This window comes from Limulus polyphemus, unplaced genomic scaffold, assembly GCF_000517525.1.
Source record: "Limulus polyphemus unplaced genomic scaffold, Limulus_polyphemus-2.1.2 Scaffold2137, whole genome shotgun sequence".
Taxonomy (NCBI): Eukaryota; Metazoa; Arthropoda; class Merostomata; order Xiphosura; family Limulidae; genus Limulus; species Limulus polyphemus.
The window spans coordinates 60,312-73,409 of NW_013667747.1; the positions used below are offsets into that span (position 1 = coordinate 60,312).

At 31.0% G+C, this 13,098-nt stretch overlaps 1 protein-coding gene across 1 annotated transcript in view; it reads left to right on the top strand.

The window, feature by feature from the left end:
• The window catches only part of LOC106466056 (protein FAM13A-like), a 96,807-nt gene that overhangs the window by 7,791 nt on the left and 75,918 nt on the right, over positions 1-13,098 (top strand). The window contains 2 exon segments of the mRNA XM_022394012.1: positions 708-1,124; positions 8,223-8,337. Coding sequence (XP_022249720.1) covers positions 8,278-8,337 — 60 coding nt within the window. The 5' untranslated portion in view covers positions 708-1,124; positions 8,223-8,277.

The following is a 13,098-nucleotide window of genomic DNA, read 5'->3' on the forward strand; positions in this document are numbered from 1 at the left end:
ACTGAAAAATTTCATTTTTTTCTGAAAAGATGGTGTCTATTTACTTGTGACCACTCAGTGTATATATATAATTCATCCACTGAGACCCATACTGTGTTGTGTATCCTTCAATTTTATGCAAACTACATCTATTATTTATTTACACTTGCAATATAAATTCATAATAATGGCATGAATAACAGAGATAGTTATTTAGTTTTGGTATTATAGCTGGTAATATGCAGCACAGGTTTTCTTGTTGTTGGTATGCTGGAAATGTACCATAGACTCGTTCTTATTTTCATGTAATTTACGTTAAGTAAAATTTGATATATGCTGTTAAGATAAAAATAGAAATAAAATATTTGACTTACTTTTCCAGTAAAATGCCAACACTACTTTTTTTTTCAATTTGTACTGGTTTAAAATTTTAGAAATAAGAATAAAGAGCAAAAAAGAAGTATTATATTTTGTATTGTGATGTTTCATCTCTGTGCAGAATTAAGAAATCATTAAGCCATATATATTTCCAGTTTATTCTCCCTTTTTCCAGTCAATTTCCATTGAACTTTTTCTCAATCTTTCTAAATTGAAATATGTTTGCATGCAAGTTCTATTAATTAAGTCATAAAGTATAATAGTTTTATCTACAGTATATATCTTAAGTAACAGAATCATAACTTTGTTAATTTGTACCTAGTCATTACTGTTTTTCTTTTATCTTACAGAAGTGTTTGGAGAAGCTTGAACAGAAAAGAACAATTATTGTTTCAACAGATGCATCTCTCCGTCTGAGTGTTGATAAGCGGCAAACTCGTTACTGTCCAAATCGAATGCTTTCACTGAAGCTTGTCTCTTGCAGATCCCTGAAACAGCCATAAAAGTCTCATAAGATGTTCATTAATACAGAAATTGATCTGGTTACTGCAGACACAAATCTTGAGTTTATCTTTACTCAAGCTGAATCTTGCAGTCAGTAGGATTTGGTATATGATGCATACATCTTATTACTTCTGCTAAAACTTTTAACAATTTCTGTACATCAAGTTGATGATTTATGTATAAATATTAAGAGCTGAGACTGCTAGCTACACTCTGTTAGTTTCTTTATTTCTTCATTTGTGGAACACTTGATCGTCTGAAAGGTAAGCTATGAGGAATTTTAATATGTTCTGTAAGTAAAGCCACATGTTAGGAATAATAACTGGTATACTAAATTTATAGGTTGTTCTGTGTAATGATGTACAATTAAGAAATTTCTAGTAAGGTGTGGTGTGAATGAATGTTGATTGATTTATAAATAAATATTTATAAATATAATTTTTTCAACTGTTAGAAAAGGATTATAATTGCAAATATTTATGTAAGTACTGCTATTTCTACTGATATGACATAGTAGTAGAATAGCATTTTACTGTTTTCATATCGCTTTTAAGTAAATGTATCTTGTCACAGTATATAAATTTCCTGTGTGTAGTATCTATATAGTAACCCTCAATTATACCTGTTTACTTGATTTTTGAATTCTCTCCACAGTTTTTAATCAGACTGGAAAGTGTCTACATGGGCTCTTGATCTCCCTCCCCCATAGAATACTAAAAAAAAAAATTAAGTCATTGGGGGATTTCATATGTGGGGGGGGGGGGGGAAGGAAATTTTGAAAGGGCTTCAGAATTGAATAAACAAATTCACTTGAAAGTTGCTGTTATATACATATGAAAATAGCCAGTAAAAATGATCTTTTCTGATTTTTTTTTTGTTATTGGAAACTCCCATATTCTCTTCTTGGGGGATGGGTTGAAAGGGGTTTGAGGGCAATAAGGACTAGATTTATGGTTTTACAAGAAAATTGAAAAGGACATATAAAAGATTATTCAAAGTAAGTAACATACTCATTTAGTTACATACTATTTTACAATATTGTCAGTTTTTCTTTTCACAGTTTTTATTGCTAACAAATATTGTTTAAAAAACAGTGTTGGATGAGTCACTACAATGTGGAGTCCCTCTTTATGTAAATCTTCAGATCAGAGAACAAGGAATTAGTTTATATTATGTTTATGTTGTGAACTTGTGATGTTTCATATCTATTTAAAGATATTGATAATTACAATTAAAAGATGATTGATCTTAAAAAATAAGATTGTAATAAAATATAACTATCAAAAAAACATAACATTTCTCATTATCATTTGAAAACATCTGTATTCTCTAATATGAAAAAGCAAAACAATGGGAATGATGATACACACCTCGCTCCCTTCCCCTTGGACAGGATGCCAGTCCATTGAAAGTTAATCCCCAGCCATCAGTTGATATGCACTTTACAGCTGGGTAGACTGAACCATTGGGTAAATTGTCTTGCCATTGGAAACAATGGCAAGGTACAGGCAATCCTAGACCCCACAGTACACTAGCCAATAGGGCAGTGCTGTCCTCAATTTCTCTGACAAAAAGAGTATTAAAGTTTCCTAAATCTGTGAACAGATACTTCTCATAAATGGTCTATCCTTTCTGAACTACTTGTAGAACTTTAAACATCAATCATCTTCCTTTTACAACTGAACAGGTGTGAGTGATTCAAACATATTAAAAGAAAGAAAAAAATACATGGCTTAAAAGTATTTCCAAGGTTTACATATTTAAACTATTAGATACAAGGTGAAACACAGAGAATGTTTGGAATAATTTATTTCCTATTGTTTGTAAAAATGCTGTACTCTCTAAGAAATCAATAATAAATATAAAGAAAAAGATAATTCTTGGCATAATAAAAATTAATGGCTAGCATGATAAGCTCTGAAAACATCAGTAAGGCTGGTATTAAAATTTGTGTGCATCATTACATTCAGCTCTTTAATATCTCAAAAACTTGTTTGTTATGTTGAAAGTTTCTTGGAAGTTTGCTTTGTAAAGGATACCCTGTTTGTTTGACTGAGCTAAAAATAAACAAACCTATATCATTAGTATACTCTTTTATCAGGAGGGTATGAGATTTTAAGATCTACACTACACTCTTTGTTCAACTTAGTAAACAGTTATTCATGAAAGGTTGTTCAACTACTTCAAAAGAATATTATTTATATGCAAGACAACTTTTCCAAGTAAGGATCTACATTTCTAAGGTAAACAATCTTTGTTAAGACGTTGTACACAATGGTGAAAAGATCTGGTTCCTTAACATGGTTGTGAAAGCATTCAAAATTGTAAACATCCCAGGAAAAAGTTTAATTTTCAGTCTTTTTATTCATGTATCCACCTTACTTCATTTTTATTCACATACACACACTAAATTATTAATTCAGTGCTTAAATCTTTAAAGTTCAGCTTTTAGAAGTATAAAAGGAATCAAAGAAACAGTGTGGAACAGTTGATTGATCAATGGCTAAGTTTTTCTAATGTGAAGAGGGATTTCTTTTTGGTGTTTAGTTTATTTTTAAATTCCCGTGCTAGGTGGAATATATGCAAATAGGTGTTGTTACTAAGAAATGAAGTTTCTTACACTTGGCTGTTGTATTGACAATTGATGCTTTATGCAGGTTTAAAGAAATGCACTTGTCAATTTACTATTGAATCACCTGTGTTTTGCTATTAAATTTTTTCACTAGAGTTTTAAAGTTTAATAATTTGAAGTATTTATGTCTGAGTATATAATGTAAAACGTATTTTTTCATTGATAAGAAACTTGAACTATTTCAGTAAGTTCTAATTTGAAAATTGAAATATGTTAAGTTGTTAAGAAGTTTACACCATTAATGCTTTTACTATTATAATCTGCTATTTTGGATGTTGTTTGCAAGAAAACAAAATATCAGTAATGATATTTGTTATATTAATGATGGTGAAAAGTTGAATCATTGATAGTTATTTTCACTTTCTGTTAAAAGCTTTTGAGTTTTTTGTTTAGTCTTTTTGTTTAACACATGAATAAGGTTACAAAATTATCACAATATCAGTAACTATCGAAAATTTGATAGTTTTTTAATTAAGCAGTTAAATTAAAAAAAACTTTCAAACTTTTGTTAGTTACTCATATTGTGATAAATTTTGTAACTTTTCTTATTCATTTAAATCAGTAAAGATACCTTTGTTCTTGATGATACTGTTTTTTTGTCTTTAATCTTAATGGCTGCATGTCTGGTAAAATGGGTAACCTTCATCAAATGTACAAGTTATAAAACACCTGCAGTTCTATCATATTTATAGACACAGACTGTAAGAAAGTTGAGTTTACAACTTTGCCAGCAATATCTTCATCCACCAGTTATGCAATATTCTTGTCTGAAAGTTGATGACAAGTTATTAAATATATACATAGTGTACCTTGAGGGTGAGACACTAAAATATTCTTAATTTTAACCTTGAGTTATCTTACCTTCTCAATTTGATTGAATGTTAATTGTAATCATCTACAAACTGCAAAATAAAAAAAGGAAATCTATGAGATTCAGTAAGTTGTACAATGTTTTAAGATCAAGTGGAATATCTTAACAATAAAAAAATCATACACTCTTTGAATAACATTTGCCAAACATATTTCAACTCAAGGACGTAGGGTGGAATTGTAAATTGGTGGTGTCCCAGAAAATTAGCTGTACCCATGATGTGAAAAAATGAGTGTGTGTGTGTGAGGGGGGGGGGGAAGATAAGTTTAAAATATGTTCAGTTGAAACTGATACTTTTACCATTGTTCAAGGAAATTTCATTATCAAAACAAAAGAAAAAGCTTTTCTAATTCCAAAAATAACTTGCTTTTCCCCATCCTGAAAACAATCTTAAACAAATATATAATCATGTCAATTATACGCCCTGAATTGCAAATTACTGATAAATAGCAGCAGTTGTTACAACATGTATTGTCATGACTATATAACTTTAAAAGTCATACATGAAGAAACTTTACTTTTTCACATGAGATAAAATATAAAACTAAATTTCTTCCTTCCTTTTACTTTAAAATGGTTGTTTACCTAGTCACTGCTTTAGGTAAAAAACATTTAGGGCTGATAAAAATTTCTCCATTGCTAGACTACTACCTTAATCAATGGCAATTCCAAAGAATACATACATGACTAGTAATTGAAGGAAGTCAACTAGGGAAACAGCAATATGCTAACATTTTTAAAAATTCTTGGTGCACTTTTACTCCCATGCACTGTTGATGCTGTGCCCCTCGATTAACTTTATTATTCTGTTAATCTTGAGATTACTACCCTCGGAGATTGATATAGTGATGAGCTTTGAAGTTCTGTGGTTGTGGGTTGCCTATGAACATCTATATACTAGAAGTAAAGACATAATATCCAGCTATAAGCCACTTACTAAGGTTATCTAGTAGAAATATTTACTTGTATAGAAGTTTGAATCAATTGTATTAGCTTCAAATGATTGTACATGCATTTTATATACAGTTTTTGCATTTGTATTTGAGAGTTATAACATTTGGATTGCAAAGCAAATAAAATAATTTGGAAGTTTCTATTATAGAAATTACATTTTTGTGAGACGTTGTTAAATCTTGTGATTGTATGTTTGACAGAGCATATTTAAATGCACTGAGATTATTCCATGTGGAGTGTAAACATGTGGATATGTGTATGTGTATATGTTTAGATATCTTCTTGCAATCAAATTATTTTTGTTTAGCTTCTGTAGACTAATCTTACTCAAGCAGCAAAAGTAATTTGGAAAACTGTAGTTTCATAATTTAATTGCTGTGTTCAAACAGTAGTCAGGCTTTTCAAGAGAAACTAATAAAATTTGTAAGATTTTGAAAAATGCCAGAGTACATCATTGACTAGTTTCTCAGCTTCTGGTCAGAATGTGTAGCATAATGTCATTTCTTCACAGGTTTAAATTATGGGGATATAGGGAAAAAATAGTTATAGTACTTTTGTCATTAATAGTTAAGAATATTTGTTTTTAAATTTATATCTTTAATGGTGGCATACGATATTTACATTTTAAAAATGATATAGGACACTTAATTTGTAGTGATGGAAGAGTGGATGTAACTGTTTTATTAAACAACATCTAAAAATATAGCATTGTTTTACTAAGAGTTCAGTATTCATATGAATGGTAAGATCTACATAGATTTATTAATTGATGTGAACTTTAAATGGATTACTCTATTCAGAACTGAGCCAAGCCCAGTAGTTAGCATGTCAGACTGTGAATCTGAGATCTTAAGGTTTTGTCAACAGTGACACATTACCACCAAAAAAACTTAGTTAGGTGGTGTTGATTAACTGCCCTCATATAGCTTTGCACAATATTCAAAAACTAAACCATTCTTTATTGAAAACTGAGTCTTGTTGCATGATTATGTGCTTAGCTTCTTTTCATGTAATTTACATGGGGATGGAGTAGATATGCCCCCTCCCCCTATTTTCTTTATTGGTGGAGGATTGATCACTCCCCCTGTCCCTTTTACATTTTAATGGCATATGTTGTGGTATTGTAGAGCATATAGCAACCATCATCTGTAACACTTCTCTCCCCACAGTCACTTGTCAACTTAGTTTAATACTAAATTTGTATCTCAAAATTACTACTGTAGCAGAGTTCTCTTTGGAAATTGTAAATCATTTGACACAAGTGACTATGAGTCGAGATACTGCCAAATGCTTCTAGCAGGTCTAGGAGCAATCTCTAGGGATGACTGGTGTGGCAAAGTTTATTATGCTCATCTGTGTTAATCATCTTACATTAGCAAAAGATAAAAAACAAATGTTTACTCTCCATCATTCATATCACAAAAAATGTAGCTAAATGTTTTAATCCCGATTATATTTAATATAAGTATTTTTATGTTTTACTTTGTTCTTTCCATGCCTTCATTAATCCTGTTCTAAGCTGAAGAAACTTAACAAAGCTAAAGCTTGTGGATAGGTTTATTTAGTCAAATCAGGTAGTAAAGTTGTTTTGATTTATAGCATTTTACAGTTACTTCCTAGAACAAAGTGGCAGGAGTGTAGCCTCTCAAATAAGATCACCATAAAACATAATCCACTTTTCTTGTATTTTTACAAAAGTGCATTGAAGAAAATGATAGAGGATTGGTAGAAGAAATTAAGCATTGGGGCAAAAATTGTGAATTGGTTCTATGGTGCTGAAGTGTGTGTTTTAAACTTTGATGTGTTCAGAATATCAAACTTTTGCACATATGTATTACAGTAACTTTCTGTATGGATGATTTATTGAATAAAGGTGATTTTGGTATATGCAATACCATACAACTTTCTGCTTTAATGATCTTCAACAGTTATTTTAATTCTATACATTACTTTCCTCATTATACTGTGTTATTTTACAGATACATGTATGCATTTCTAAAAGTATACTTTTTATTGTATTTATTATAAGTGAATAACTCAGTTTAGAGTTAGATTAAAGAGATTGTGATCGTTGTTGGTGTACAGTTGTGTATGTAGTGGCATTACACATCTCTGTTAGATGATTATTCAAGTACCATTAGCGTTTGAAATTTTATATTTTACCCAACAGTAAGTTAGTCTGTTGAAGTTTTAACACTTATTTGTGTTCTGAAATAAAATAATAAAAGAACTCTAGTAGCAAATTAACATTTCTGAGAGTATGCAATTTTCTTAACAATTAACAGCCATCATTTAACCTAAGCTCGGGCAATTATATTGTATTATGTAAATAATTTCAAAATACATACTATCATGAAATTTTGTTTATCTAAATAATAAAAGAATTGAAACATTTTGAAGATATATTTTGTTTTATGATAGGATTGTAGTAGTTACAGTAAGTAATTTTTCAATTTAAAAAATTTCACACTTGACACTTTTTATATTTGCTTTGAATAAAACTAAATTGTGTATGATTTTTAAGAACTTAATAGAAACATCAGTAACTAACACATTTAGTTTTTATATTGCTTATGAATTACCTGTTTTATTGAGGACATTTATTCATTAAGTTCTTGTACTGTTTTTATGTTCTCGGATATTTTCAGGTAACTGAATAACCTGTCATCAAGTTAAGTCATTTTAATATCTTTAAAGTGCAGCATATACTGTAATGTATGGTAAACAAGTGGTCTCTTTGATACTTTGTTTACTAAGAAGACTAAAAGTTAAATGAAGTATGCTGGTCTTAAAATTTTGTAGATATCAATTAAATGCAAGTAGAAATATGTTTTGCTGTGTTATATGAAAGCAAAAAAGGATTTCTGTTAATGAAAGCTTTGATATTAAGTTATTCCCAAATAGGGCTCCACATTAATGTCATATCGAAGGGACTGAAGAGGTCCTATTTTGTGAAAGCATGCGAAGACCTGTTATCTGTGTTAGTGCAGACATTGTAAACATGAATACACCAAACCAGGTAAATCTTATTATGGAATCTTACTTTCTGAATAAATATAGTTATTGTTGTAAAAATAATTATTGAATACACGCATCACCATAGAACTACATGGCTAAAACTTGTAGGTACATACCTATGTATGTTGATCATTGTGAGAAGAAACTGAAAGCAAATTAGTTGTTTCATAAAAACTATTTACTTAAACCTACTTTTAAGAGAAGATTTTATTAAGAGCTAAGTGTTTTCTGTTTAAAATTTAAATTTCAAGCACATGGTTAAATATGCATATAGTTTTAAGAAAATTGAAATTACTTTTATATATATATATATATATATTAACCTTCATTTACAAATTTAATGTAAGCTTCTTGTTTTTATAAATTGTTTCCCAAATTAATTTTATTTTTCGAAATTATGGATTAGAATTTTGGTGTATAATTAGAATTTTAAGTTAACACATAAATAAAAATAAGGAAGAGAAAATCTGTTTGAACATGCTTGAGATACCATCAACATGCATTACCAATGCTTTCATGTCTTATTTTGAATATTCTTTAAAGTGCTTCAAGAAGAGTTGGTTTTAGTATCTACAGACTTTGTCTTTCATGCCTTGTCCAGCAGGTTGCTCAATTTGTTTTAGGAAAAAAAAAACTTCTTAAATAAATTAAATAACAACTTTACCAGAATATTTTTTTAAGTTTTGTGTTTCTCATTGTATTATATTATCTAAAGACAAAGAGCAAAGATAAGTGAATAAGTACATGTATACCTTTTTTTTTTCAGACTTGTTCTAGCATTTTTTATTTAGTTGAAAAAAGGTTTATGTGAAGCTGTTATATTTTATTTATGTTTATCCAAGTTATTTTTAAAGGTACAGATTCTATTTTTGTATCACCTTTTGGCTAACCTTCAACAGTCTGTCAGTTTGCATGCTGCTGTTCCCTACTTTCTGTTATCTTTTGGCTTCTTTTTTTTTCATGCATATTCTGCTACATGTCCAGAAAGCTTGCAGTAATTTTTAGGTTGTGTAAATTACATCATAATGTTCCTCTGTACTTTGAAAATCTGTTCATATATGAGAGTGATACTGTATGGTGTGTTTCAATTCAGACAATTTACCACATATTTTTTATTCACATATACAACAGATAATTGGATGAATATTTTAGATCTTATTCTGTGTATTAGAAAAAATGCTCAATTTTAATTGTTTATTTTCTTCATATTTTTTCAAGTTCTTTTTATATGAAATATCTCAGTAGAATTACATTTATAGAATGAATTCTGTATTTTGTTAAATCAGTATTGATTCTGAGTATTATTATCTAAGTGATCAAAATTTTGTATATCTAGTTGCAGTTATTGTAATTTTGAATATTAATTTTTTAACCGAGTTTATGAAAAATAATAATTTATGTATCTAATGATTATTGTTTCGTTTCCAATGGTTAGTTATAAAAATACTAGTAATTTCATGTGGAAGAAAAGATCATAGCTTTAAAATTTATAAAATATCAATCTTTACATTTGTTGTTTGCAACTACTGAATAGGACTTACTGTTGTAAAATACCTTTACTTAAACACATTTTAGATCACTCAGTGTAATTTAACACTAGTTTTTAGTTGTTTGATCCATATACTTGAATTTTCTTTTTTTATGTCAAATTCATTTTAGATATGAAGCTGTTTATACTATTTTAATATAGCCCTGTTTTTTAAATTTCATAACTTTCTCTCAGTTTGTCCCTGATGAAGAAAATTGACGTAGTTATCTAATTGTTTGACATAAATTTCAAAGCTTCCATTTTTTGCCATCTTAGACATGACACGTTGATCATAGTTTAAGATTCATGCATTGGTGATTTCAGAAATGCTACTTATCTCTCTACATCTCTAAGAGCTATTCCTCATACACAACTGCTGTGGAATTTCCTGCTCATGCCACAAACTCCCACGCCTTAAAGATAATAATGCTGTAGTCCTCTATTAGTAGAAGGGTGACACAACCTCTGTGTGCAGTAATCCCTGTGAGCACTAGCACATAATCATAGGCTCATTTATTCTTTGGCACTGCCTGTGTTCAGACATGTTTTATTGCTGTGGTTTTTGAATTTTTAGTCACTTTGATCTACTGCCTCTCTTTATTTAGTGCTAAATTACTTTTGTCCTTGTCACACTTTTGTTCCATCCACCTGATTGCAACTTCTATAGCCACCATATTTCTACTTTATGCTATTTTTAACTACATATGCCAAATAAAAAACAAAACAATTAAAAACATAAATATACTGATGCCCAGACATTCGTTTTCAGGCATTTTCTTTATCTCACTCAACAGTGTATGGAAGCACTTTATTTGTTTTTGGAACTAACATTCAGTAGTTATCCCTTTAGTTTACTTAGTATAGCACACACCTGTATGTGACTGGTCTCGAATTTCTCTCTGTGATGTTGTACTTTTGATGCCATGGATAACTTCAATTGCTTCAGTCTTATGAAACTATGAAAAACCATGTTGTAACAGCATCAGGTGGTTGGTCCCTTTCTGCCTGCTTCTCTAGTTCAGGTCTCTCATCATTATATTTCATTCCCTTTTATGGTACCTGTCTTGTGTCGTGGACAATTTTGACCATCTTTTTCATTTATAGAATTTACTTCTGGTTCTTCTCTACCTGATGAGGAACAGTTTTCTCTGTTTTCTATGGTCATAAATAAGATATGTGATGTTCTTTCTCTTTTACCTGTATATAATAATGACTGTTTGGTTGTTTTTCATTTGTGAGCTTCCCTCTTTCCCAACTCTACATTGTTTCTCATCTTTCTTGTCCTATTTATCTTTTTTGTTTCCTTTGTTACAGCCTCAGGTCATGACTCTTATATTTCATGAACCCCAATCTCTTGTGTCTTTTCTTTCTGCTTTGGACACTTCTCTTTCTCCTTCCTTGTCATTTTCTTTCTAGTTATCTTCATCTATCTTTACCTTACTTCATAGCTTTATCTTTGCTCTTCACATCCTCACTGAAGTTCTTCATCACAACCCCAGTGGTTTTGATTGAGACTCCTGTTTGTCTTTGTTTGCCACTTTGGCTTTTGTTTCTTCCTCTAGCTGTTATGGTTTTGACTTGGTTCTCATGTTTTTGTGATCTCCTCAGTCTGGTTGCTTTCCTTTTGGGTGTCCACAACCCCTTCTCTTATATTCTTGATATTTGTCTTGCCCATTTTCTTACAGACCTGATCTTTTGGGCTATTCTGGGCTCCTTGGAATCCACTCTAGGGTTTGGTCTCCAGAGGAGCATTCTCTGCACATTATCTTTTGTGAGATGATTGAGGCATATTGAACATACCAGTTTCTTTGGTCACTGTTGTCATGTCATCTTGAGTTAAATTCACTTGGACAACTTTATGGCCATTTCTTACATCAACTACCTGGAGGCACCCTCTCTAGGGAACTGTGCTTTCTCACTCTAGAATTCGTTTACTGGGCCTATGATCATTGTTTTCACCTTGCGACATGTCACATTCCAGGAGTTTTAGATATGGTGGGAATCATTTGTCTCAACTGGACAGGATTCATTTGATAGAGTGGTGTCCTTGCACCCTCAAGTTTTTCAGTGGATTTCTTCCCATTTGAGGTCCCACTGATCGATGCTTGTGTGATTCTCCCTTCATTCCATGCTTCCCCTCTTTTGGTCACTAATCTCAGACTCATTTTCTCTGGCTGTCAATCCTCTGAGCCTGGATTGGTGCAATCTCTTTCTCTATGCCCACTCTTCTATTGTTCTCAGCTTGAGAAGGTTGCAGTCTTCTACTGGGTGCTGCTTCACTTAGTGACCCCTGGTCTCTTGGAAGTTGATTCTATGAGCTTTCCCTTTCTTTCACTATTTCAGAAAGGAACTTTATCTTTGTAATTGGTCTGTGCTGTCCCTTTCATCTTCAATGTAGGATAGGATTCTATCACTTAGTGGTGCAGAGAGGTAAATAATATTTCTGAAGTTAACATTTGTTTTACCTGAAAATGTATTTCAGACAAATTCTTATCTCTCTGCACCATCTCCTACCCTTTCTCTTCATTTCCAATGTATTTTTTGCCTCTCAAGAACGAGATTATGATCACATGCTAGTGCTCATGAGGATTATTGCACATGGAGGTTGTGTCATTCTCCTACTGATTGAGGGCTGCAACATTATGATGATTACATCATAGGCTGGCACAATACATGTAGACATGTGTAGGGATAGGAATATGTTCAAGGCTTGTGGCATGCATAAGAAATTCTACAGCAGATGTGCTCGAGGTAGTAGCTCTTAGTGGTTGATAGAGGTATCTATCTATCCAAAATACCTTTTGCAGGTAAGGAAAATGTTTATGTTGCATGAAACAGCCCTTCCAACAACTCCATAATTTACAGTGATCTAAAAAAACTGTAGGAAAAAGCCAAATATTGCACACTTTAAAATAATAGATCAAGCAAAAGATGAATGAACTCTTAAGGAAAAAGAAGCCATCTTATTTCAAAAAATGAAACCAAACCTAAACAATCAACTAATGGAACCACTGCATTTCAAACTATGATCAACTTATCATGCTTGAGATTCTCAAAAAATTAAAACATGGAAACCTGTAATGAAGAAAGTTCCTCATTTGAAAGTGCTTTAGTTAGGGTTTCATATTTTTGTACATATAACTCACTGAAATATGTTAGCTGTTATTTTGTAACAGTTTGTATTGAATCCTTATTAACACTTTAACTATTATTAACAGTAGTTTTACATCTTTT